The sequence below is a fragment of the Brachionichthys hirsutus genome, chromosome 17 (assembly GCF_040956055.1).
Source record: "Brachionichthys hirsutus isolate HB-005 chromosome 17, CSIRO-AGI_Bhir_v1, whole genome shotgun sequence".
NCBI classification, from domain to species: Eukaryota; Metazoa; Chordata; class Actinopteri; order Lophiiformes; family Brachionichthyidae; genus Brachionichthys; species Brachionichthys hirsutus.
In genome coordinates, this window is record NC_090913.1 from 9,720,837 (window position 1) to 9,746,583 (window position 25,747).

The 25,747-nt window shown below is 45.3% G+C and overlaps 1 protein-coding gene across 1 annotated transcript; it reads left to right on the forward strand.

The window, feature by feature from the left end:
• The first annotated feature begins 2,198 nt into the window (after positions 1 to 2,198).
• On the forward strand, positions 2,199 to 24,098 carry hhip (hedgehog interacting protein). Its single transcript, XM_068751318.1, has 13 exons — positions 2,199 to 2,468; positions 5,412 to 5,592; positions 8,919 to 9,063; positions 9,830 to 10,025; positions 13,739 to 13,890; positions 15,027 to 15,200; positions 15,334 to 15,477; positions 16,031 to 16,149; positions 16,831 to 16,954; positions 17,382 to 17,527; positions 18,515 to 18,596; positions 23,634 to 23,782; positions 23,902 to 24,098. Exons 1-13 carry the CDS (start codon positions 2,199 to 2,201, stop codon positions 24,096 to 24,098), a joined length of 2,079 nt encoding a protein of 692 aa, XP_068607419.1.
• Positions 24,099 to 25,747: the final 1,649 nt, after the last annotated feature.

The following is a 25,747-nucleotide window of genomic DNA, read 5'->3' on the forward strand; positions in this document are numbered from 1 at the left end:
AGGTGGTGACAGATCTCCTTTCTCTTGCTTATGGGTCTTGGTCCTTCCTTTAAGTCCAGAATACTGCAGTAGTACTTTAGCTATACTTGGTCCTGAAACCTTTCTGCAGTCGGGTAACACAAAGAATGCGAGGGGCAGCGGGGCAGATCTGGCATGGTCTGCCCCAGCTTCATAGCGCACAGTCATTTCCATAATTGCCGACAATCAAACCAACCCCTCCTGGATTCCTCTTGCTCCAGATTCCTGAAGATAAACTGAGCTGGGGCTCTGGTGAGTACCGGAGCCCCCCCTCCCAAGTAAGAACAGGTGCCGCTAATGAAACTGATTTCAGATTCCCTGAGTATCCACTAAAAAGGGGCGGCGGCTATTTGTCCAGTGATTGCCGTGGTTGTGCTCAACCGTTCAGATTGCTATCGTGAGACTTCTCTGAAGAGCGGAATGAAAGAAGGTTTGTCCCACGTTGGGTTCGGGATTATCAGCAGCCAAATTAAGATGCCTTGCAGCATGTATCACTGTGTTGCAGCAAATTGCTGGGCATCGGTGGCACTGTGATTGATTTACATTGCAGCCAGTAATCCACTGCCTAACACAGTCCTTCTGTGGCTACGCCAGAATAAAGCGTTCAACCATATTTAGCAATAAAGGCTCCTTTTGCAAAGTGGGACCGTTGCACCTTTATTGTTTCTGACTGTTTCTCTCTTTCTAAAAGTAGGAATATGGTTTCTATTTTGTCTGTGAAGATAACAGCACAAAATGTGTATACATATGTATATAGAAAAAAGGCAGCATGGTGGTGCAGTGGGTTGCGCTGTTGCCTCACAGCAAGAAGGTCACAGGTTCAAATCAAACTTGGGGCCTTTCTGCGAGGAGTTTGCATGTTCTCCCCGTCTCGTGTGGGTTCTCTCCGGGTTCTCCGGCTTCCTCCCACCACCAAAAACATGCAAATTAGGCGAATTGGTTACACTAAATTGTCCGTAGGTGTGTGTGTGCGCGAAATGATTGTCTATATGTGACCCTGCGATGAACTGGTGACTCGTCCAGGGTGTACCCCCCCTCACAGATGGACTGCTGGGATCAAATCCAGTAAATACCATGACCAGGATTTCAGATTAAGTGGATAAGAAAATGTATGAATATGAAAACAAAATCAGAAGTGAATAAATAAATAAATAGTTGCTTAAAGTATTACAATAAAAGTATACTCAATATACCTGTGACTAGAATTACTTTATATACTGTAGTATAACAAACCATGTTTATTATATGCAAATATGGATCTGCAGAGTTTATTTACTTTTGTCATCTTAACTATAGTAAAGCATAATATTAATATATTTTTCATTCTGTGGGTTTTGATGAAGTATTTACTTCCATTCCACCGCTGAATATAGAAGACAAATGAACATATAATGAGAATGTCATGACTTTCATTTGTTCCCAATCACAGAACGAACGCTTATATTTAGTCTCCGTTAATAAAGTTGACTTCTCTTCACGTTTTCCCCGGATCCAGCCCAGCAGCGCGTCTCCCGGTTGCCTCCGACGCCCGTCCTCCGCTCTATCAGGTAACTGTTTACCTCGTACGTGGCCGCGACTGCGGCCGCATGCGCGCACCCGCGAAGTCATACGTCACCGTGCTCGCTCCTCTTTCTCGCGCGCTGGTTAAAAAGAAGGAGGATAGCGCACGGGAAAACATGTGAGCGGTCTGAGGGACTTCAGTGAGAGACAACTTTTATGTCTTACATGCTTTTATTTTTTGACCCCGTGCGCGCTCAAACCGCTTTAAAGGAATTACATGTAAAAGGAACGTCACGGCGCTTCCGCGCGTCACGGTGTTTTGGGGTTTTGACTTTTTTTGTGTTCATCAGGATCAATTGACATTGTTTTGCCTTTTTCTTATATCTGATTTGTACTAATATAAGCAGAAGCAACAGTAATTGATTTGCGCCCGTCTTCATAGCAGGAACTCAAATGTCGGACACCTGCTTTTACAAACAAGCATATTTGTCATTTTTCTAGTCATTCTTTGTTGCTTGGATTGTAGTTAAAATAAATCTATACATATTGATTCGCAGGTTAACCCCACTCTTTCTGGGGGGTGGCATCTTGCTTTTTTTTTTTTTTTTGCTGCTGCTGCATTTTCACATTCTCATTTTAAAACAATTTTCTTTTCTTTTCTTTTTTCTTTTTTTTATACCATGAAGCATTTGCAATTTGTTCTCGTCCTGGCCATCGCGGTCAACGTGTGGGAATGCGGGGACGCAAAATTCGGCGAGAGAGGAGGAGAAATTAGCCCCAGGCGGAGGAGATGTTACGACGGCAGTTTGCCCAAGCGGCTGAAAAAAAGGGAACGGAAAGTGATGCTTGACGGCAGCAGCGGAGAAGTTTGCCACAGGTTGTATCCCCGTGTGTCCTGCTGCCCCACCAGGAGAGCCGCCTATCAGCTCCTGCACCGCAGGGATGCCAGGGTAAGGTTAACGTCCATCAAACGAAGAGACCTGGGTTCTACCGCTAAAGCGCGCCGTGAGGCGCATTCACAGCCCTCCCGTGCGTCTTTCTTATTGCCGACAGCTGAAGTTTGTGGCGGTCAGGATAGGGAATTGTCCCAAAGCGATGACGCCTCTGGGTGTCCTGATGTAAAAGTTACATTTTAACATTCCACCAGGGACGCGTAATGTCTCTGTGCCACTCCAGTGGTCGGTGATCTCACCACAACTGCGCGTCTCGTTTGCAAAATAAAAATAAGAATAAAAGAAGCGGTATTGAATTGTCCGGACTCCCCCCTGGTATATTATTGCATATTTGGCTTTAAATCGTCTTAATTTCTAGGTGTTAATGATATATATATATATATATTTATATTTGCGCAATCTGACGCAAGTCTAATTCCAGCTGTCCAATGCGCTGCGGTGTTACCATGGTAATCACTCATCGTTTTACGATACTTTACGCACAGCTCGAACTGTTAGGAAAAAGGGGGCCACTCGCTCATAAAGGTATAGGACCCCCCGGTCGTGTCTCTATTTTTGTTAACCGCCTACCTCCAGTCTGTTTCACTGCTTCAATTCGTTTTGCTGCAGGAATTTATCTGCCTGGAAATGAAACAAGCCGGGTTCGCTTTATTCGCTTAGACCGTCGAGACAATAATACTAATAAAAAAAAGTTATTATAACGGACAGAAATACTTGGTTTCAAGCTCAACGCGGGGAGGTATAAAAAACAAGGGAAAAAAGGGAGAGAGAGAGAGAGAGAGTATGTGCCAGACTTGTAGCTGGTTCCTTGGATCCTCTGCGGGTCATTTTCATGTAAAACCACTCTCTCAGTGGCTGGGTGGCATATCTCACTTTGTGTAGCGACAAAAAGCCATATTGCACTATTTAATTTGCTCAAGTCATGCAAATAAGAAGAGGATGGGGGGGGTGAATAGGACGAACTCGACTTCTCCTCCTCCCCACTACACTGCCCACACACAGAGCCCTTTCTGATTATGGCAAAAGAATAACAACAACACCATTGTATTTGTTGGTTTCACTAATGGGAGAAGCTGGATAACATCACCCCCCCCCCCCCCCCCCCCCCACACACACACACACACACACACACACACCCAGTCCTCGGCCCTGTCCAAGTGTTAAATCCTTTGAGGGGGTGTGTGTCCTTCACTTTATCCCCCTGCTAACCAACTGAAACCTATTCCCAGAGGACAAGTGTTTTGTTTAGGCTTAGAGTTGCCCACATTCACGTCTCTCTCTCTCTCTCTCCCTCTCTCTCTCTCCATCCCTCTGACCATATGAGGTTTGCAGAGCATCAATGAGTTTTTTTTGTTGTTGTCAGACAAGCGTGCGACATTGTGTTTCGATCACGTTTGTTCTGGCGTCTTCACTGGCAGGATTACAGACGCTCGTCATAGAGAGAAGTGATTGTGCGACACCTGCGGGACAACGCAAGCTTTGGTGGGACGCCAGCTTTAGAAAATACAGCACAAGCATCTAAATTAGTTTGGGAATGCACGAATGATGTCATGTTTGTGTGTCACGGCTCCAATCTTCATCGTTGCCATTTTCTTTTTGCATTTGAGGAACACATACTCGCTGGATTTCAGAAACAGACAACAAACAAAGGTCCGCTTGTCGTGTTTTCGGATGATGCCAACATTTGGAGCCCATCCCAGCAACATATGGGCGCAGGGCACGGCTGAGAGCACACAAATGCTGCTCTCTGTGGATCTTGTGCCAGCCAATGGCACACGGAATCAATGGGTAATTTAGAGCAGGAGGGCAGGCATGTCCCGCAACACGACATGGAATGCCTGAGCGGGGCAGGGAGACAGAGGAACGCACCACACATCCTGGGTCAGAGCTCCCTTTATGGGAAAGCATGCATCAGACAAGCAGATAGAACACAGAGCCAAAGCCGGATCATGAATGGAAACTCAAACAGCTGATCATTTACTTCTCATCAATTCATCTGTTACGTGTTAGCGTATATTCCAGGTAGAACCATCAAGGTTCCGTCGGCGGTCTGTTGGGTTAAAAAAAAAAAATACAATCAAATGCTCCTCTGTTGCAGCTTGCTCTGAAATATAAGGCACCCATATGTTGGCCTTGGGTCCGCTGGCCTAATTGGCTCGGACAGACTGCTAATTTGTTGATACCAGAGTGGGAATGATGTGCCTGTCTATCTCTAAATTGGTGTTTACACATGGACCTCACACAGCGCAAAGCACTACCAGCCCGGGCTGCCCGAGCGGCGTGCCTCTTGACCTAAAACAGATTACATTGTGTTTTATTACAGCTAATTTGTTACGTAAATAATCCCACTAATTTCTTTTGGATTAACTCTTTGTGTACTTTTCAGCAAATGAGCCCAAATCGGGCTTTTTTGAGATGCTATTTGGCTTCATTCATTACATGCCCTGAGATCTGTCAGACGGGGGCATTGTAATTTGACTTAAACTGTTTATGAACTTGGGTAAGTAGGCAGTGAACGAGATGATTTCTGTGTTTATTTCTCCAAACATGCAGGGTGTTCCAATTAACCTCAGTGTTTAGCAAATCCCTATGAGAGCCGATGGAGTTGGATGTTGCAGAAAATTCCATTAAGACAGGATGGAAATGCAAAAGCAAAGGTTTAAAAGGCATAAAAATGTATAATTGCGCGGCCTTTTTTTATGTTTTCTTTTTTGTAGTTGAGTTCCTACCTAGACTGTAAACTCTAAAAAGAAAAGTTTTGGAGGGGAGGTTTTCTACAGATGATATTCAATAACTAGTCCGTCTAACCACAAGTCAAATCTGCATGCGGAATACTGATGTTTAAAATACACTTCAGGTTCCGTACCTGATTGCAGGTGTCACATATGCTGTGCATTATATACAAGTAAGCAGAAACCTTGGTGCGTCTGCCCTCTGCAGATCCTCGCCACCAACAACACCGAATGCGGACGCCTCCTGGAAGAGATCAAGTGCGCCCGCTGCTCCCCCAACGCCCAGGTGCTGTTCCACACTCCGGACATGGATAAGATGCCAGACCTGCCGAGGCTCTGCCAGGCCTTCTGCCGCGAGTTCTACTACACCTGCAGGGGGCACATACCAGGTAATTGCATTCATTATGCTCGTTCATTAATGAGCGTGGGATGTGACTTGAGTTCTCGCCCCTTCTCTGGTTCCTCGGTTCCAAACGTTTATGAATAGAGGCAGCGTTCGCTGGACTCGCTCCTTTCAGCCTCTCGTACATTTGAAATGAAACTGACACATCCGGTGGCGAGGAATTAAAATTCTCAGCAGGCCTCATTTCTCACTGGGACTCGGCCTGCGCGGGCAGAACTGGCAGATTTTTGGATTTAAGCACAAAGTGGTGCGTCAGTAGTCTGGCCAGTGAATATTTATTTATCCAGCTCTTACCTCATCTGACCTCACCTCCATTTGTTGCTGAGCTCGTCTCTCCCCCCCCCCCCCCGTTTGCTTGCTTTGCTGTGTTTGCTGCTGCACTTTAATGCATCAGTAAATTTACCTTCAACAGACTGTATATTTTCTATACAGACAGAGAAGCAGTTTGCTAATTAGATTGCAGACTGATCCAGCACATTTTGCCTTTAAAATAAAGACGCCGGCGTTTGTGCTTTCCTGAAGTAGAATGCGGGTCTGGCTTTATTTTTATGGCACCAGGTGCAAAGCGTTTTGTTCTCTCATCTCTGTTCGGCGTGCTCGCATCAAACATTATTTAGCATAATCCTGCAAAGATAAAAAAAAAAGTACTTTCTTGAAGCCTATGAGTGTAGTAAAAGTACATGGATTTGGGATGTTTTCCTGGATTCTCCTGACCAGACTCAACTGCTGGTGTTCGTTCTGTATCCGGATGCATAAGCTCCCTCGTTGTGGTCTGAAATGACCGCCCGGCACCTTGCCTTCCTCCGACTTAAACCTCCGTCTGGTGCTCTGTCACCAGCGTGTTTTCATTTGAGGAGCAAGTTCTCATGAATCTAAACACAGGTTCAAGTGTTTCTTTACCGGCCGCTTCTCTGGCGCGCCGTACAACAGCGACCGAATTCCCTCATGCAACAGTTGTGGATGTAGCGCTGCAGAATGACGGAGGATTCTTCTTCCCTCTGAAAGTGTTTGGTCTTGGGAACAAGCTCCTTTGAAGGGATGCAAGATCACAGCTACCTGTGGCTTCGGAGCGCATACCAAACATGATCAAAGGGCTTGTTCTCCTCCGGCAAAAGTCTTCTTCTTCCAAGCTCTGTCGCCCGAAACTGATTAGATCTAGAGATGTCAAAGCAGAGAACAGTTTCAGACACACTCGTCTGCAACCCACCCACATGATATCCGACACACGTTCGCCCTCGTCTTCCCTTAATGACATACCGGCATATGTTGTCAAACCGTCGTGAAGTTTGGTGAGCTGGGCACCGCAGACGGCAGTGAGGAGGGAAGAAGAGGAAGAAGACAACTTTTGTGAAGATCTGACAGAATTTACAGGCTCAGAGAGACAAACCAAAAAAGCTGAAGAGAGGAATCCAGAGAAGTACCCCCCCCCTTTGTCTCACATATGCGGTGACGAATGACACTGACACATTTATTTTTCTACAAAGGTTGTGTGTATGTAAAACTGCTGAAGTGCATCAAGATGTCAAGTACTTGGGGTGGGCCACCCAGGCTGCCTTGGAAGATAACCAAATGGAAGTATAACTTTATCGCGAGGGAGGCGGGAATATGGGCAGAGTTCTGTCTGCTGCTCTGTCTTTATTCTTGTCTATAGTCTTTATTATTTTGGACATTTCTTCCTCTTTTTTTATTTGTCCGGTTCATACCTTTTTCCACTTCTCTGCCTGTCATACACATGAATTGAAATATTTCACGTTGTACTTTAGAAATGGAAATATTAGACTGAATCCTGTTCCAGAGAGAAATGACAGCGTCACATTCGGAAATGGAATACTTGACGGCATCTTTTTTTTTAAGTCTTTCTTTGAGTTGACCGATACAGTGAATATGAGCACAAACATAAACAGATATATCTATAATTAATCCATCGATCGAAGGTATTGAAAAGAAACAGTAGGCTTTACATCATCCATAACTGTCGCCCGCCTCCCGCCTCCCCCCTTTACTCTTCTCTAATCTCTTCCCTCTCTCTTCGCTCATAACCCCCCCTGCAAAACCAAGGTCCCCAACCAGCATGCTTAAGATAACTGCAGGCACAAGTGAGTGGGTGGTATGGCCTGATCTGTGCATGTGTTTGATCTCCATGTTGTGTTTAGATGTTGGAGGGGATATCCTATCACCTCGAGTATTTAGTGCGGTCGGTGTGTAGCAGGAGAGGGAGATGAAAGAAGTCCTGTGTGTGTTTTTGTCACTGTTGTATTTGCTCTCCTGCATCCTCTGAGAGATTGACGAAAGGAAACAATATTGGCAAGATTGTTTTTGGGGTCGCAGAGGACCTCGGAGGTCCGCTTGCACATTTCACTTCTTTCCAGGAATACTGCTGTGGCTGCTCAGGCCGAAGGTGTCTCTGCGTGTGATTGCATGTTTATGCAGATCTTTTCTTTTTGCTTGCCACTGAATCATTTAAGGTTAACCAGCAGGCCAAAGCGGAGTAGGAAATGACGAAGGCAGTTTTATCTCGTATTCACATGCACATGCCATGTCGTCATCCAGCCAGAATAAGAAACAGTTTCGTTTATTTTAAGGCATCATCACAATATGCTGACGTGCAAGTAAGACAATATAAACTCATTCACGCCAGGCAGCAGTATTTGGTCGATAAGCCTGGTTGTGTTCATTTTCAACTGCATCGATCAAGAGACGTTGTTAAATAACATGCTGGGGGGGTGAGCATATTGTACATGCATACTGGATAGCGCTAGAGAAAGGGTTAGATTGTCAAAAACCAGACATGCAACAAATAGGAAAGGCTTAACAGTCCACACAGACACAGTCAGTGAAGCTGTGAATGTAATAATGTGAATACAAATTCAGGGAATGTGAACCTCTGAATTTAATCTGTGACTGCCATCTCCCTGTGGTACGCCTTCCTTTTCTAACCAAACCTGTAATGGAGCTCCCCTCCACAGGACTTTGGTGCCCTCTCCTGGTAGGAGAAATGCGGGTGTGCAGCTATTATTGTTCTGAGGAATCCATTAGGATGAGTGTGCAAACATTATCTAAACAACGTCACTTCCCTTGACTAATTCCAGTCAAACCAGGTTTCGGTTTTCGCTCAAGCATCCGTAAATTTATTGCATCCCAACTCGCCGTCTGTCTTTCGGCTTATCCCCGTCTTGACAATAATCGCGCCGATTCGCACGTACCGACAGTGAAATCGAACACCGCTACAGATGCGTTTGGAGAAGGATCCTTGAGTACCCCCATTTCAGCCTCCTACAACTCCTCTCTGTCTCTGTCTGTTGTGTTTGCTAGAGCTGTTCCAGGCCGACGTGGAAGAGTTTTGCCAATACTATGGGAGGAGAGAAGCCAGTCTATGCTTTCCAGATTTTCAGCGAAAGCAACCACAAGGGCAAGATTCCAACTACTTGGGAGATGAGAAAATAGAAGATATCAGCAGGTTTGTAGGCTGACTACCATATTCTTTTCATTTGACAACTGAGTTACATTATGAAAGATATATCATTATTCTGTATGAGCTACGGCCAGTTTTTAATGTGTTTCAGCCGGCAGGAGGTTTCATTTGGATCTTTTAGATGTTGTTCTTGCGTTATAGAAACACGCGCAGCCTTCAGTCGCATGTTTTGGGTTCACTGGCCCATTTTGACATGGTCCATACCCCCAGACAGAAATGCAATGCCAGCTCTCGTCTAATCCTAAAGTCTGTCCGGACTGCATTTGCTCAGCTTTGCTCACATAATGAAAATGCTTATGCTGCGTCATTCTGGTTGCCTCCCTCGCTGCGAGCATCCGTACATCACAGACGGCTTTGCCCTTTTGTCCATGAGGGGAATGAGGGGATGCCTTTTATCTCCCCCCCCCCCCCCCCCCCGCTGAGGGCAAAAAGGCCACGCACCATGTGCACTTGAATAACAGCAACCAACTTTGAATCAAAAACGTTTCCAAACATCGGGGTGACATTTGCCACTTCTACCTTTTATAATCTGGTGGTAGCAAGCCAGATTATAATTATCATCAATATAATCCTAACTGTGAGGCACACTTTTAATGGCAGAGTTTTAAAGGATTATAGAGAGAAGAAATCCGTTTTTATTTTGGTTCTGGTTACAAATGTTCATTGACAGTAAATGCACCGTTTATCTTGTAATTGGATGAATCGATGCCACAATCGACCGCTGATCTTTTGTGTCTCCCTTGTTGCCCAGGAAACACAACTGCTACTGCACCCAGGAGGTTCTGAGTGGTCTGAGGCAGCCGGTATCCGTGACCCACTGTGGAGATGGATCCCAGCGGCTCTTCGTGCTGGAGAGGGAGGGGATTGTCAGGATACTGAACCACAACCACGAGCTAATCAAGGAGCCATTCCTGGACATCCACAAACTGGTGCAGAGTGGCCTGAAGGTAGGAGCGAGCCTTCCTTCCAAGCCATTGTATGAATTTAAGTCAGTCATAAGGACGTACCGTACATGGAGCACAGATGTAGGAAAGAAAAAGGAAAGCACGTGTGCTAGAGTGATGAAGCAATGCTGCAGAGCTTCGACACAGTTTACAACACACCGATAAAACGTGTGAGCTAATATCTCCAGCCAAGACGGATCCCTTGAAAGCTCTCTATTAGTATTTAATTATATAATTAGGTATCTGCAAACAAACACAGGCAACGCTATAAAAATAAATAAACAGCACACATTGATAAATCTTTAAAGTCTGTCTGTAAAGTCTGTTTTTTTTTATTTGCTTTGGTCTCTCAGAATTTACAGAGCAGGTCTCTTCTAACCATTGGTAATAAAGCAGACTTTCTAAACATTATCTATTAATATCACATTTTAGATGATGTTATCATCTCCAGAATAACATCTCTGATGTCTTCATGATACTTATTTATTTTTAATCCTAATCCTCTCTGCATCTCAGATTTTGTGTTTGACAGTTGTTTTTGAAATGGGTTCAATTGCACGAGATGGGGAAGCTGGGACGTTTGGCTGGCACACTCCCAGGCAAGAAGCCAGTCTTTTCATGCGTGTCTCCTGCTCCTGCTCCTCCTCCACCGATCGGTCGCTCAGAAGGAGTCAACTGCTCCTACGGGATCTGCCGTGCTCCCTTATCATCGCTCAGTTGTTGCGGATAAAGTGATCATTATGACAATTAGATGCGGCCCTGTCCCCGGTATGCCCCAGGAGTCCTATTCTGGGATGTTGGCTGCCAGAACGGGCCCCCAGCCACATGGGGTGAACAGAATCCGGGGAGGGCTAAGGTGTTTACTAGCAGCATCAACAGGATGGAGGTGTCTTTATACAGGGAGAGGAACCCAGGCCCCCAGGAGACGGGGCAGATAACGGCTTTATCGTCACATGCTTTGATTGTAATGTCCTGTGCTTCCTTCTGCTCCTCTACCCCCCCCCCCCCCCCACACACACACACACACCCCTACACACACACTCCTTGCACGGGTTCCCCCGCTGCCAATTAAACTGAACTACAGAAACAATGCTGCGCTGTAGTGTTGTGGGCTCCTAGCTGCGCTGTGGGTGTTCCTCTCCTGAAATTCAATCTATATACTCAAGCCCCCCCCCCCCCCCCCCCCCCACAACCACCACCACCAACCACCAACCACTAACCACACCAACGCACACACACCATGTCATCATCACAGTGGTCTCCCCACAATTGGCTCACAGGCACACACCTCTAGAATGATGGTGAGTTGTGGACAAACCTCCTCTTTGAGGGGGGGGTTAGTGTTGGGTGGGGGCCGTGGGGTTCCATGCTACAGGATGTGGTTTGGAATTGGTGCATGTAGTCAATTTTGACTCTCATTAGTGGCTCACTGACTGATACTTAAAAACGGCTGACAGTCCACTGACATGTATTATTAGCCTTTGCAATCACCATGAAGGGCTCTGCAATTAAATATTTAGATGCTAAAAACAAATCGCCCCGTGTTATTCTCTCTGCCCTGCGGGGCTGCCTTTACAACAGGCTAAAATAAGTGTCCTCATCTTCCCTATTGGCTAAACCGTTAGAGCAGGGCGGGGTCAAATGTCCAAACCACAGATTGTCTGCAAATGATCTTGCTTGTACAATATATTGGTATAGAGTCCCGCCGAAAAGGCTCGACCCGAGTGGGCTCAGGTCCGGTAGCAGATCCAGCGGGCTCGGGAGCCACAGGTTGGCACCGTGTCGAGGTGTTTCCTCAGATCGCCCCTGCAGTGGAACGGCTTGTTTCTTCGGACTCTTGTGCCAGCCCTGCCGTTCGCCTGCTGCTGAACGAGCTAGTCATTAGCAAGGGAGCTAATATTTCAGCCCATTTAACCACTGTGTATCTTGGTGGTCCCCCCCCCCCCCTTTGGCTCTGGATCTTGGCCTCTTTTGGATTTGTGGTCTTTGACCCGCTCCCTATGGTGGGTTTATTTTTGGGATGTGGGTCAGTGCATTCCCAAATCCAACTTATGGATCCAGCGTTTTAAGGAAAGCTTGAATTTCATTGGTCCGCATGTCATTTTTTGGCATTCTTTGGCAAGGAGCGGTCCCCTCTGCTCGAGCTGCTTTCCAGCTGTACAGCGTGCTGCTTCCCCTCCCACACACCACTGGCTTTTTTTTTTTTTTTTTACTTCGCCGCTTCACCGACGTGACATTTAGTAGCGCCCGTATTTATTGCGGAAGACCGCTGCCTTTTGGGATGCAGATTTATTTGTCAACCTTTACAACGTTTCCCTTTATACTCTGTTTGAGAGAACCCCTGACGCTTATCATGAACGTCTCTGTTATTGCACGGCGGTACTTCCACTATGTCCTCTTGCATCCTGCATTGGCGTGTGGCCCCTGCATCGCTGCTGCGTTTGGTCGGACAAGGTCCAACGCAGTCCAAACAGAACCACGGGATCCAGACCACACATTTACGATGCGTATCCTTTGGCCTGTTTCACAGACAACACCTATTCTGCCATTTTTCTATCTGGATTGCTTTCTTTTACCAATTTGGAGATGCCCAAAGAATGAGCTGGCTGTGACACACATTTTTGTTCGCCATGAGTGTGATCTGCTACGATGCTCGCTTTTGTATTTTCATTTTCCCTGTGAAAGACACAAGGGACTACTTTATAAACAATCTTCACACCTAAGCCCGACATTCTGTTCATTCTTTTGTCAAGAAGAAATGGGGAGGGAGAGTACAACATAGAAAAGAAAAAAAAAGTGCTGGCCTGGCTTGCCTTGCTGGGGAATGAAACGCTGTAGCTGATTATTACAGCGCCGCTATGATGGGGGGGGACCACCAGGGTAGCGACAACCGATGTAGCTGCCTCCAGGGTGAGACAACGGTTTACATATTACACAACCAATTTGGATGTTTTCTAAACATGTTGCCAGGATAGTGGAGGTTGGCAGCGCTTTGCCCCTTTCCACTCCTCCCCCCCCCCCCCCCCCCCCCCCCCACTCCCCCTCTTCCCTCTGAGCTTTGTATGAATTTTGTGTAAACCGGGAAAGAGCGAGAAGACGGGGGAGCAAAAAAAAAACAACCAAAGAAGAAGCTTGGACTGAAGCACTCATGCGCTATTGTGCTGTCTATGAACTGTGAGTGAGCTAATAAATTCTTTCAGCCACTCAGGGTAGCAGTCACGGATATCCCCCATAGATTACACACACAAATCACTGCACAATGGAGGCCACCGGGAGGGCCCGGGTGTCACAGGGGCCCCCCGACCCTGTGGACAAGCGCGCATAACCAGCTTGCGGAGAAGACTGGGCGAAGGCGGGCGGGCGGGGGGGTCGTAAAGGAGGCGCAGCTTTACCCGGAGTCAAATGCTTCATGATGGTTGATAATGGTATATTCAAGGAGGTTGGCGAAGGTGCGAAATGAAACAGGCAAGGGAAGGAAAAGAGAGAGAGGAAGAATAGCAGGGGTGTGAAAGGGAATGTGATGGATAAATTAAAAAAAGGAGGGATTAGAGAGCTTGAAGAATGGGTGTGCAGGGGTTGCATATAGCGGCCTTGGTGATGATGAACATAACTAAGGGGGTGTGTGGGGGGGGTCGATTCCAAGCCTGCACAGCTGAGCAGAAGCCAAGGAGGAACATAATTAATTCTTGGATCTTTTGTGTTTTGCCTGACTGCAGGGTGGAGATGAAAGGGGCCTGCTAAGCCTGGCATTCCACCCCAATTACAAGAAGAATGGCAAACTCTACGTCTCCTACACCACCAACCAGGAGCGCTGGGCCATCGGGCCGCACGACCACATTCTCCGTGTGGTCGAGTACACCGTTTCAAGGTGATGGGAGAACCTTGAATACGTTCCATCGCCTGGACACTTTTCAATGTCGTCAGTCATTTGTTTAGTAGTTATTTAGCAACTAGAAAGCTTTTCAGATGAAGTAATACATTTTAAGCACGGGATGAGATTGGAGCCGACAGGATGTCGTGAAACAGTCCTGGTCCGGAAGATCACGATTATCATCTCGGCTATTTTAATCCAACAGCATTGATTGGACTGTTTTTGTTGTAGTTGTTTTTTGCCTGTAGCCATGACTACCAAAGTAAATACAAAAGCTTTGAAGGTTCACAACTTGCATTTTTCTAAAGATGCAATGGAAAAAAATAATCAAGGGCATTTGTCTCATGGGGATTTAGAATGGAGGACCAGCGTCCCGCCGAGCTAACATTCAGCGATGGGCGTTTGACAGTCTAAATCACACACCTGTGTTTAAGACAACGATCTTCTCTCACGAATGGGCTCAACTGCTGCTTTTTAATTTGCATAATCACCGTTGTATGTTGACTTAATGATCTAATCTTAATTACGGTCTTGGCATGCAGCCTTTGTGAATTCAGCTCGTCGTCCTTAATTTTAAGGTCTTGTTGAGAAATGCAAGCTTCAGTGTGGATGGTTGCATAAGAGAACCACCCCCACCCCCACCTTGGCAAGCTGCTTTTTATAAATTTGCAAGTCGACCCAAAATGACACACCATGAAATATTTGTTGCTGATATTTTGAAGCCAAATCCTCATTTTGCTCGAGACATTGTGCAACATTTGGATGTCTCTGTTGCATCTCCTCCCTCTTCTGTCTTTGCTTTTGCAAGACGATGCATTAGCTTTAGACTAAATGTCTCCAGACAAAAAGACAATCTCTCATGCATTTAGTTCAGTATGTCACGTCAGCATTTCTCATCCACGCTTTGGAATCATTTTACTCTACTCAATATAATTGTTCTCTTAAGTCATTAGAGACAATCAGGCTCATTTTGTTTTAAATCACATCATGTCCAGCATATTTCATTTCCCCTGATGAAGATAACTGCATGATATGTGAGACTGTCTGGAAGCATGTGGGGTATAGGACTGTTGTAGAGTGCAGTTATTTTGTGCACTTGGGGACTGATGCTCCATTAATGTGTTCTGCTTTAGGAAGAACCCCAACCAGGTGGACACCCGGACCGTGCGGGTGCTGATGGAGGTGGCGGAACTGCACAGGAAGCACTTGGGCGGGCAGCTTCTGTTCAGCCCTGACGGCCTGCTGCACATCATCCTCGGAGATGGCATGATCACCCTGGATGACATGGAGGAGATGGATGGACTCAGGTGAGATCAGAGCTCTAAACGTCACGGAATAAAGCGTTAAGTTCTGGTATGTGTCCTGAGATCGGATCCTCTCCTCGCTCCGACTATCATTAAGGGGAATTTTTCTTTTTTATGTGTGTGTGTTTGAATGCAGTGATTTCACAGGGTCCGTCCTGAGGGTGGACGTGGACACGGACTGCTGCACGTCGCCCTATTCCATACCGTGGAACAACCCTTACTTCAACAGCACCAATCAGCCGCCTGAAATCTTTGCCCATGGATTGCATGACCCAGGCAGGTGAGTGAAGCGTTGTAGTCTCAACTTTAGGAACGCCACCAGACACTGAGTGCTTAACAGTACACTGATGTATGACGTAACCTAATTAAGTTATTTAACAATTAAATAACGCGTAATGACGGTAAGGCATTTCCATGTGTATTACATAATTGAATGCACATCGGAAAGATGGGAAGCTTCAGCCACGCTCTGCTCAGAGATGCCGAGTCAGCAACCTGGAATTTACTATTGTGTCAAAATTTCACATTTTAAATCTGGGAAACATGAGATGAGACTTTTGATAAAGTAAAATAGTTTTTATCTCATGGACAAATTACTTCATGAGCATTCATCCACTTTTTTTCCTCATTTATTTCTCATTTTTTGCCTCTCCTTTTTGCAGTGTTACTCTATAATATTTTGGCATTTCTGTGACCTGTTCTATTATTTAAAGTCTTTTTTTTTTGCTGTAGTTTTTGGTCAAGTGTTCCGTACACTCCGACATGCCGGCTTGTATTTTGTTGGGGTTCAGACATTCCGTTTCACCTGTACTCATCCCTGCTCTGTTACTTAGGTGTGCCGTAGATCGCCTTCAGACACACAACGGAAGCTTCCTGATTATCTGTACGGATGCCAGTGGCAAAAACGCAACAGCAGGAAGAGTGCTGGAGATTACTCAAGGGAAAGATTACGGTCAGTTCTGATTTCCGTGAGAATATCTCAGAATATTTACCTTTTTTTTTTTTTTTTAAGTTTGGAGTTTCAGCACAACCTTAGCTTGAGTTTTATTTTTAGTTCATGGATCTTCTCTGCCTGGATAGACATTTTTATTTATTCTTTTTATGACGTGTTTAGAGAGATTCCTCTCATGCGGAGCTCAGATTAGCTAAGGTAACGTGCAATGATATCCACTGAAGCTATCAGCATAAGTAACCGCCCTAATAGATCCAAATTTAATTTGGCTGGTTATCCTCGCCTCGAGAGGTTATCACTCGCTCCGATTCAAAGCACCAGTTCTTTTCACCTGTCTGCACGCCTGATTTAGCCATTTTAGCCAAACTCCAAAGTGATTGCAGTTGGGAAATTAACACATCAGATCTTTGATCGTAACATTTTAAAGGCACAAAGCATCCTTTCACATTTTTCATTGTCATTCACGCTTATGGAAAATAAAATTGAATGCATTATTTTCTAAATTTGACTAACACATGAGGCCTAAATCTGAATGAGATATTTCCTTGATGGAAAACACAAACTCATCAGACATATCAAAGAAACACATAAAATTCCAATCCAAATCAAGCAGCATTTTAAGTATAAATGATACAATTTCATAGATTATAAACTACTGAATGCTTCTTTATGCCTCTCCAGAAAACGAGCCCTCGGTCTACGACCTGCAGTCCAGTGGAGGAGCGCCACCTGTGGGGGGCTTCATATACAGGGGCTGCCAGTCCAGAAGACTTTATGGCAGTTATGTGTTTGCAGATAAAGCTGGGTAAGCATCCATGATGCTGCTGTAGATTAGATGCTCTACCTTGTGCGGCTCAGGCTCTTTGCTGCTCTGTTATGTAGCCTACTCTTCTCTGATGTCAACATATAAAGGAAGTAAACAGCTCGGGGAGATTCACTGATCTGTCAGGAGTTGCCACAAAACAATGGTCAGGTAATTCTGAGAGCAAACTGTTGCGGCTGAGGGAAGGCTCCAGCAAGATGTTTATTTTCCGACTGAGTCGAGGCCTTAAATAACGGCAGGGTCGGCGGACGGTGTTGCAAGAGTTAAAGCCTGTTTTCATAGCTCAGCCTAACTGTGCTGCCCAAGTCCAGTGTTTCCTTGATGCACGCAAGAATTTACTCATTTGAGTTTGCATGGGATAAACTGGCAAAGCGATGGTTGCATTTGACCTTCTCTGTGTTTGTCCCAGTAACCTGCGGATCCTCCAGAAGCCGACGCCGTCGACGCCATCGAGCGGCGAGCAGTGGCAGGAGAAAGCTTTGTGCCTCGGTTCGGTCGGATCTTGCGGCTCTATGCTACTCGGCCACATTTTGGGTTTTGGAGAGGATGAATTAGGTCAGTAGATCGACGATAACAAGTTTCCTGTCTTTATCTATCATCTGTTTCCTTCTTCTTTGCTTTGCTTCGAGTCATTTGGTTGCGTATTTATCACTGTTGCTTTACCATTATCTTCATAGTGTGGAATTTTCCAGTTGTAAATATCCAGATCTGTCTAGTTTTTTTTGCTTTTTGTTTCGCACCAATGCACGGCAGTGCATGAAAACATCAATGAAACCTCTCAGCACCCAGCCAATAAGGAATAAAACTACTGGGAATCCAGCAGAGCTCTTACTTTACCTCCACGGCGTGTTCTCGACAGGATATTCAACGGTGCACACTTCCCTCTGGATTAATTGTCATTTCCATAAGAAAGCACTGAGAATCCAAAGCCCCACGTAGGTGGCTCCGTGTCTGCCATGGGTGAAGAGATGTGTTATTGTTTACCTGGTGGGGTGGGGGTGGGGGGGGGCATAAATAGAACACGGGGTGCTCTGAGGTTTGTGGAATCATTTGATATACACACTCAGAATTATGAGTAGTCGGTTCTGGTGTTTTGGATTAAAAAGAAGACGCGATGTGGATCTCTCCCGAGGCTCTCGCAGCCGCTTGAGCGCTGTTGTTTCCAGGTTTCAGAGTCGTTGACAAGGTATTTAAAGATTCTTGCATTTAATCATGATTTGCAAGTGGTTTCAAGAAATCACGAAAAAGGGTGGCCTTTTTCTACGGGCCCCCGCAGACACATGTTTCAAATTTGTTTCCTCGTGGAATTTTCTTGCGGCCTTGTTCCTCATTAAATTATCCGCCTGGTTCCCAGTCATGAGTATCCAATTGTCCCATTAAACTCTTTCTTAAAGTCAGTTGGCAAGTGCAGAAAATGCAGAAGCTTCAGCTACACTCATTATATGCATGTCCTCGTTTTCCTCTCCTCATTGTAACCTTTTATTATTTTGGATGTAAACTGCATATCAGACTATATTTCATGTGGCTGTTCCTCTTTGGCAGGTGAAGTCTACATACTGGCAAGCAGTAAAATCATGGCGCAGTCGCACAGTGGGAAGCTCTACAAGCTGGTCGACCCCAAAAGGTACAAATATTAAGCATTTTAAAATCCACCGGATTTTGGCTTTTTAAAGGGAATTCAAAGTATTGCATGTTCTTCAGGTCTTTGAGTCTCACCTCACTACAGTGACACCGCAGTTCCTCTACACGCCGTCTAACGATGGGCTAATCTTCTCTAAGCTTTTAAGTTGAAACTTGCGGCTGCCGCTCATGAAACTGGGGATCTACAGTTGCCTGCGTTTCACTGCGGTGACGTTTTTATTGCATATTGTTCTCGTTACTAATACAGTTGGAAGCAGACTCATTCAAACCAGCTGTGTATTGTGTTTATTGGTAATGTGTAATAATGGAGCTTCTTAAAGGTGTAAAGACAAACGTAAAAAATAGAAACGCTGCTTAACGACTCAAACGAGTCCAGTTGAAATGGCTTCAGTAATAGCATAGACAGGGTGCTGCTTTTACCAACTACTGCCTTCTACAAGCCTTCAGTACAAAATATATTGCAGCTATAATCTGCTACCAATAGGATGCATGGCCTAAAACCAGGTTCTGGCAGATTTCACTCAGGAATCTTAGCCCATTCCTCATCGGCAAAGGCATCCAGTTCTTTTTAGTGCTTTATCCATCTTCTTCAGCTCCCAACAGAGATTCTCTGTGGGATTCAAGTCAGGCAACATCAACAGGATTGAAGCGAAGCCCTGGTGGACTTCCAGGTCTGGCGGGGATCATCGGCCTGATCCCCGCTGTCATCAAGTCACAGATACTTCCTTGTAGGATTTCTTCAAACTCTTTTACCCTCCACATGCTGCAGGCTTCCAGTGCTAAGGAAGCAAAGTAGCTCCTGTTCATCACCCGAATGGTGCAATGCTTTCGGGTAGTGGCGCCATTTTCACAAGCACGGCATTTTCACTCTGATCAGTTACATCAATTACAAACTTTGGTGAGTGAGTTAATCTCAAGTAAGCGTAGAGACCTCTACAAAAACACACACGCGTGTTTGTGCACGTAATCTTTATTCATTTATTCATCATTATGTGGCGGGAGCTCAATGCGGCTTGAGCGCCCACAAATCAACTTTACTTTTGAGCCTGGTTCCGTTCGCTCGATCCGTGTGTGTGTGTGTGTTTCATAATGCTTACCATCTGAACAACAGTATAAATCATTTAGATTCTTCTGGATCTATAAACTGTAAAGTACATGTGAAAAACATTTGTCACACAAGATGATAATATATGCAGGCAGAGCATGAAGTCATCCAACATTGCTCCAGCCGGGACGTGTAAGTATTTTCATCTGATCTCTTTTGTTGACAGTAAAAAAAAAAAAAAGAGAGAGAATCACTACAAACATGTAACGCCATCGCCACACGCTCATCCCATTCGCACTTAGGCAGGTTGACCCAGATCCCATCTGCTCTGGACAGTAAATGTTTTGTGTCCAACCTTGAATCTACTGAATGCAGAAGTAAAGCCTCACATGAATAATATCCCTTCATTCGAGGTCAGGTTTGATTAAGAGAGGCAAGATAAAGTAAGAGAAACACAGGCAGAGAGATAGAACACGCACGCCATGTCCGCCGCCGATCACGCCGGGGTGACGACAGTGCCACCCAGGCATTAGCACAGTTAATTGCACTGCAGATGTTTTAAACGGGTCCTGGAGGCTCGTTCTGTATTTATGTTCTCTGGCGTGGCCCCTGGATGCATTTCTCCCAGCGAACAATTCTTTCCACCGTGAAGTGGAGTTGTGCAGTCTTGCGGACCCTGCGGTGTTGGAGGCTCTCGTTCCTAATGCATTCTGGCTTCATTCTTATGATCTCCTCGCAGGGAGGACGTGGGGGTAAATGGGGTACCTAATATATCTAACCCCAGCACGTTATCAAGTCTGGTGGTCTTTTCCGTACTGCGAGGACATCTGGACCCTAAAGATTTTGCATGGAGCGGATTGTTTCAGGACTACGGTGGTTTCTTTTTCTTTCTTTTTTTTGTGGTTCAGCGCAGCATTGAGCATTGTTTTTTGTATCAACTGTGTTTTTGCGGGGGGAAACAGGAACATTTAGGGAGAGCCGTAAAGGCTCGCGGGGGAAACATCGGCCATAAAATCCCTCAGCAGTGTTTGTGTAAACATGTCCCAGCTAGATGACTTCATTTCTAGGTATTTGTTTGTCAGTTGGAGTACCCCTCCAATAATAAATAGCCCACCATGCATTCTGAAACATGCTGAGTATGTGTGGTTTGAGCAAGTGAGAGAAAGACAGGGGGCAATAAAGGGTTTGTTTGGAGCGCGGCAGCTGGATAGGAATATTTACAATCATATATTTTCCATAGGGGGATAAATCAAAAAAATCATGTCTACTTTATCTCAATGAATCAATTGTATTCAAACTACATTTTTAAAAAGGCATCAAGACAAGACAAGTGTCAATCATATTTTGTCTGATTGAGAAAATGATGCTTCCAGATTTTTTGTTCTTTGACAGTCTATATTAATATTAAACGTGCAGTAATGAGTAAAGCTGTTTGGCTGTAAAATGAGTGAAACTACACCATGATTATTGTTATTCTGCACACATATACTGCAGGCAGGTATCCGTTGCCAAGTCTGGCTCCCTCTCAGTCCCACCGAGGCTGCATTTGATAACATAATTATTTATACAGCGAGAGCATTATATGCTCGCCAAGAAAAAACAAAGCCAGAAAGAGCCTTTTCTTTTTGGGAAAGTCAGCATAATAACAAATAAAGATATGATACAGCACAAGACAGAGGTTTTTGTGTGTGTGTGTGTGTGTGGCTATGGGAGTCATAGTGTAAACGTACATGTTTATGCATCCTTCCATTCATCCATCCTCAACAAACATCGTCATCTTCATCTTCCTCCTAAATCTTCCTGCATCTCTGTTGTGGTCTTCCTCTGGACTAAGCTTCTCGCCAGTCACACTGAATAGCACCCGGGCTCCCTACAATACGCGGTCAATTTCTTGCACAATTAAAACAAGGAATGAAGTTACAAAAGAGGTCCCCGAAACAATGGCGTTGGGTGACAAAACGGCAACGGAGACCACACTGGGCCGTTTGATTAAGCCATTGTTAGGGCGCACAATATGCACCACTCCACAGGCCTTTCTCTCACATACACATCACGTCAATCAAACGGGGCCTGCGAGCCAACACACCAAATACGCACACAAGTAGTGACGGCGAACACTGATCCACAAACCAGAGTGGGTACCTATGTTGAGATAAGACGTTAAGGGGAGGATGGATATCAGCTCTTAACCTCCCATCCCTTCCCCTCTGCCTCGCTCGCTCTCCCCTCCATCATCGTTTGTGCGATGGTGCCGTCAGAGTTTTAGGCATCGCTCTGACCGTCGTCTTCCGGCGAGCGCTGCCGTGCCTTCTCACACATGAATCCACCCTCCCGAAAGTTGATGAATTCCCACAGTGGCTGTTGACCCAGCTGCCTTTGTCAAGTTGTGTGACCAGCAGGTGCTGTTTTCACAGCCACCCTGGCAGTTGTACAGACTGTTTAGTAGCGCTGCTGACCCCTGCTTGCTATTAACAGTGTTAGCTACAGACCCCCCCCCCAGCCTCCAGGGACTCTTACTCTTTCGCTCTCGCCCTTCTCTTTCTGTTTGCTTCCCTCCTTCACTCTTTTTTTTTTTTAACCACATGCAGCCTGCAACAACAAAAGCCAGCGTGGATGGAGTCTGGAGTTGGGTTCTGAAATAGACAGGAGCATGGGAATCAACAGCACGCCAGCCCTCCGCTTGCGTCCCAAAATTTCCAAGGGAATTTTAATTCGGAACGCTGTCTCTGCAAAGTGCCATGTGTCTGTCAGTGCATTCCCAACATATTTTTCTTCAAACCAAGAAGTAAACACACACAAATAAATACAATTATCCTCACACAACATCCTCGTTGCTGCAATTCTTCCTGTGCAGTAGACAGCGCAAGCTGACTGCAAGATGGGAAACGTCAGGAGAAAGAAAGCAGGAATGTACATGATGTTTAGATAAATATTACACACATACATATATAGGAATATTTGCATTGTAAAACATTAACACCTGGGTGTTGCCTCAGTAATATATTTCATCAGGACGATAAAATAAAATCTATAAGTCTCCCACTGTCCCCCCCCCCTCTCACTTTCACAAACTCGTGTGTGGGCCAGTGGGCAGCACGCACAAACAGACGCTTCACATTTGAATTTGATTTGCACTTGCTGTATTATTTCCAGACTTGCAGAGCGTGCTGGGAAATCATTCTGCCTCAGCCCGTTTGCTGATTTGTGTGCCTGGATGTTTGTCTTAATGTGGAATGATCACAATTATGTGTCATTGTTGTGTTCAGACTTCACACATATGGTATGGAGATGTCTGCGTTTGTGTGTGTGTGTGTGTGTGTGTGTTTGGATTTTTTTTCTTTGTTGTATATCTGCCATGTTAACTCTGTGTGTGCAAGGAAATTGTAAAAGCAATAAAAACGGCACTTGACTTGACCCAGGTATTATCGCAGCTGGAAGGATCAAATCCATCCCAGATAGATGCACATCAATGGCAAATCAGTACAGCACTTCCACAAATCACATTCATTCATGTTTTTCCTCAGCCAATAAGAGTTCGATGGCTGTATTTTTGGGGGTTTCATAATTCAATTTATTACAAAAACATTTATTATTCTAAGGATAAAGGTCTTTCTTTACTTAAGAGCTGCTGAAAGAAGAAACTTAAATTCTTCAAAGTAATAAGACTCTATAAGGATAATTTAGCACTGGATGTAATTTAAAAAGTATTTAATTATTTATTCTCATTTAATTAAAGATAATCAGCCACATTGTTTGGGTCAATTCTGAGTTACTTTAAATATTTAGACCTACAGGTTTTGAGGGAGCTCTGTCATCGTTAAATGTTGCCATGACAACCTGCCTTGTGAGAAACAGATGCTCTCCATCCTCGTGTTTGCTAACGCTTTCCACCATTCTGACGTGGCAGGGTAGTTGAGAAGTGCCTGGCTGTCCTCTTTCTGGCATCCACACATTGACGTGTCCCCCTTTCTCCAGGCCTCACACCCCTAAGGAGTGCCAGCGTCAGGTGGAGCCTCCCGAGCTGCTGATGACGGCTTGTTCCAGACACTGTAAGAACGGACACTGCACCCCGACCGGGAAGTGCTGCTGCAGCCCCGGCTGGGAAGGACCCTTCTGCCGAATTGGTGAGTGCCTTTAAGCAGGCCCAGTGGATTTCATTGTTCCTCATGAATCCATAAACAAATGTTTTTACCTTTTGTGTTTTGTCCGTTTTGGTACCTCCTCCCTACCCCCCGACCCAAAGCCAAATGCGAACCAGGCTGTCACAACGGAGGGGTGTGCATGGAGCCCAACAAGTGCCTGTGCAAGAGCGGCTACTCTGGAGGCCAGTGTGAGACGAGCGGGGAGGGCATGCCCAACGACCAGGAGAAAGACGGAATCCTGGACCACATCATTGACATGACCTCGTACCTCCTAGACCTGACGAGCTATATCGTATAGGGGTGCTTGGGGTTGGGGGGCCAATCCCCACTGTCATCCTCCAGCTGATACAAATCTACCTATACCACCTCCAGCAGACTCTAATAATATGTCCTTCATACGGCCTCTCGTTTTCTCTCACACCCACACAATCGACACAGGATCCCTGTCAGACTGCTTTCCATGCTCATCACCAGACTTCCCCCTCCCCCTTTTTCACCTATAAGCCATCTGCTCCCGATCTCCGGAGCGTGGCGTCCAAGCTACATCCGCCGACCGGAAGACAGCAGTGAGGTGATTGAAAAGCACGGCCCCATCACGGACGTTCCACTAAGACATGTTCCTCTGTCGTTCAGAAAACCGTTGCATGCGAAAGACTCCACGGGAATGGGAGCTTTTCAGGAGCTGTCTGTGACCCTTCAAAATCAACGGAGTCGACGGCCGACTGATCAGGGGCTCTTTAAGGAGTCACAGTCGTAGAATCGTGCCGCTCAAGATTGATTCAAATCGCAGCGTAATAAACTTCTACACAAACAGACTTCGATGGAACCGCTTGGTTATGCAGAGTTGAGAGGTCAAAAGAGTCGCACAGAGCCTGCAGGTCCTTCGTGCTATACTATTCTAAAAGTCTCCAATAGAGGAGAGATGAACCATGATGTCTCACTTATGATGTTGTATGTAGTTTGTGGGCACATTGTCATAAAAAACAACTTTAACAGGATACAACATGTATCCCTTGGTTTGCAACACACGTGCTATCAGTGTACAGAATGGATCTACAGCAGAGGACTGTTACTAATACAGATATCAGAACACTTTACAATCTGAACCAGTTATTGGCTCCCATGCACTGTATTATTATTATTATTATTATTATTATTTCTCGTTTCATTCACTTTATTATTCAAAATTAATATTTCATTAAAAGCGCAATGAGGGTAGTTTCACATTCACCCGTCACACTGTCACAGGTACGGTCTAACAAAACTCCCGTCATTGCATCACACACTGAACTCAACACTACAAAGGGACGCGATGTATATTTCCATTAGAGCTTACGTACTACTTAGCATCGCAAAACAACTATAGCATTACTATTGTTATCATAGAGGAGGGTTTATTTTTGTAAACATAATAATATATGGGAGAGAATGGTGTTTATAGAAAAGCAGTTACACTACGCTTGTCAGTTCCTGTCATTTCATGTCTTGTACTTTTACAAATGCAGCTTCGTCTTTTTTCTTTCTTTGTTTTTACTTCGTGTAACGCATGTCTGCGCCTTCATTGGGTAATTCAGAGCAATTTGGTGAGTCGATCTTATTTGATTTTTTGATTTTTTTTTCATTCCTGACATGTGGTTTTGTTGCTATTTTCAGAATATGACTCCATTGCGAGATGATCAAAGATCATCCCACAAGGCCACAAGCTACTGTGGAAGTAGGCCACAGTCGGAGGCAGATCTTATCTGCGGAGAGCAGACTTAAGCTAAGGATCTCTGTAATTGAAATAAGACGGAATATTACACTCTAACGAGCATTTGAATCCGACAAGTAGTCGGAAAACCGTAAAAGGCAGACCTGTCTGTGATTGTCTGGAGCCACGTTAATGTGTCTGATTCCAGACTGAAGCTCAAACAGATGCATCTCGTTTACCGGCATGCCTACATCCTC

Excerpts from the sequence above, each read along its gene's own strand:
- hhip (XM_068751318.1), top strand. The coding sequence starts at position 2,199 with ATGAAGCATTTGCAATTTGTTCTCGTCCTGGCCATCGCGGTCAACGTG. Across the intron at positions 15,201-15,333 it reads GAGGAGATGGATGGACTCAG|TGATTTCACAGGGTCCGTCC; the intron begins GTGAGATCAGAG and ends GTTTGAATGCAG. Across the intron at positions 23,783-23,901 it reads AGGACCCTTCTGCCGAATTG|CCAAATGCGAACCAGGCTGT; the intron begins GTGAGTGCCTTT and ends CCCGACCCAAAG.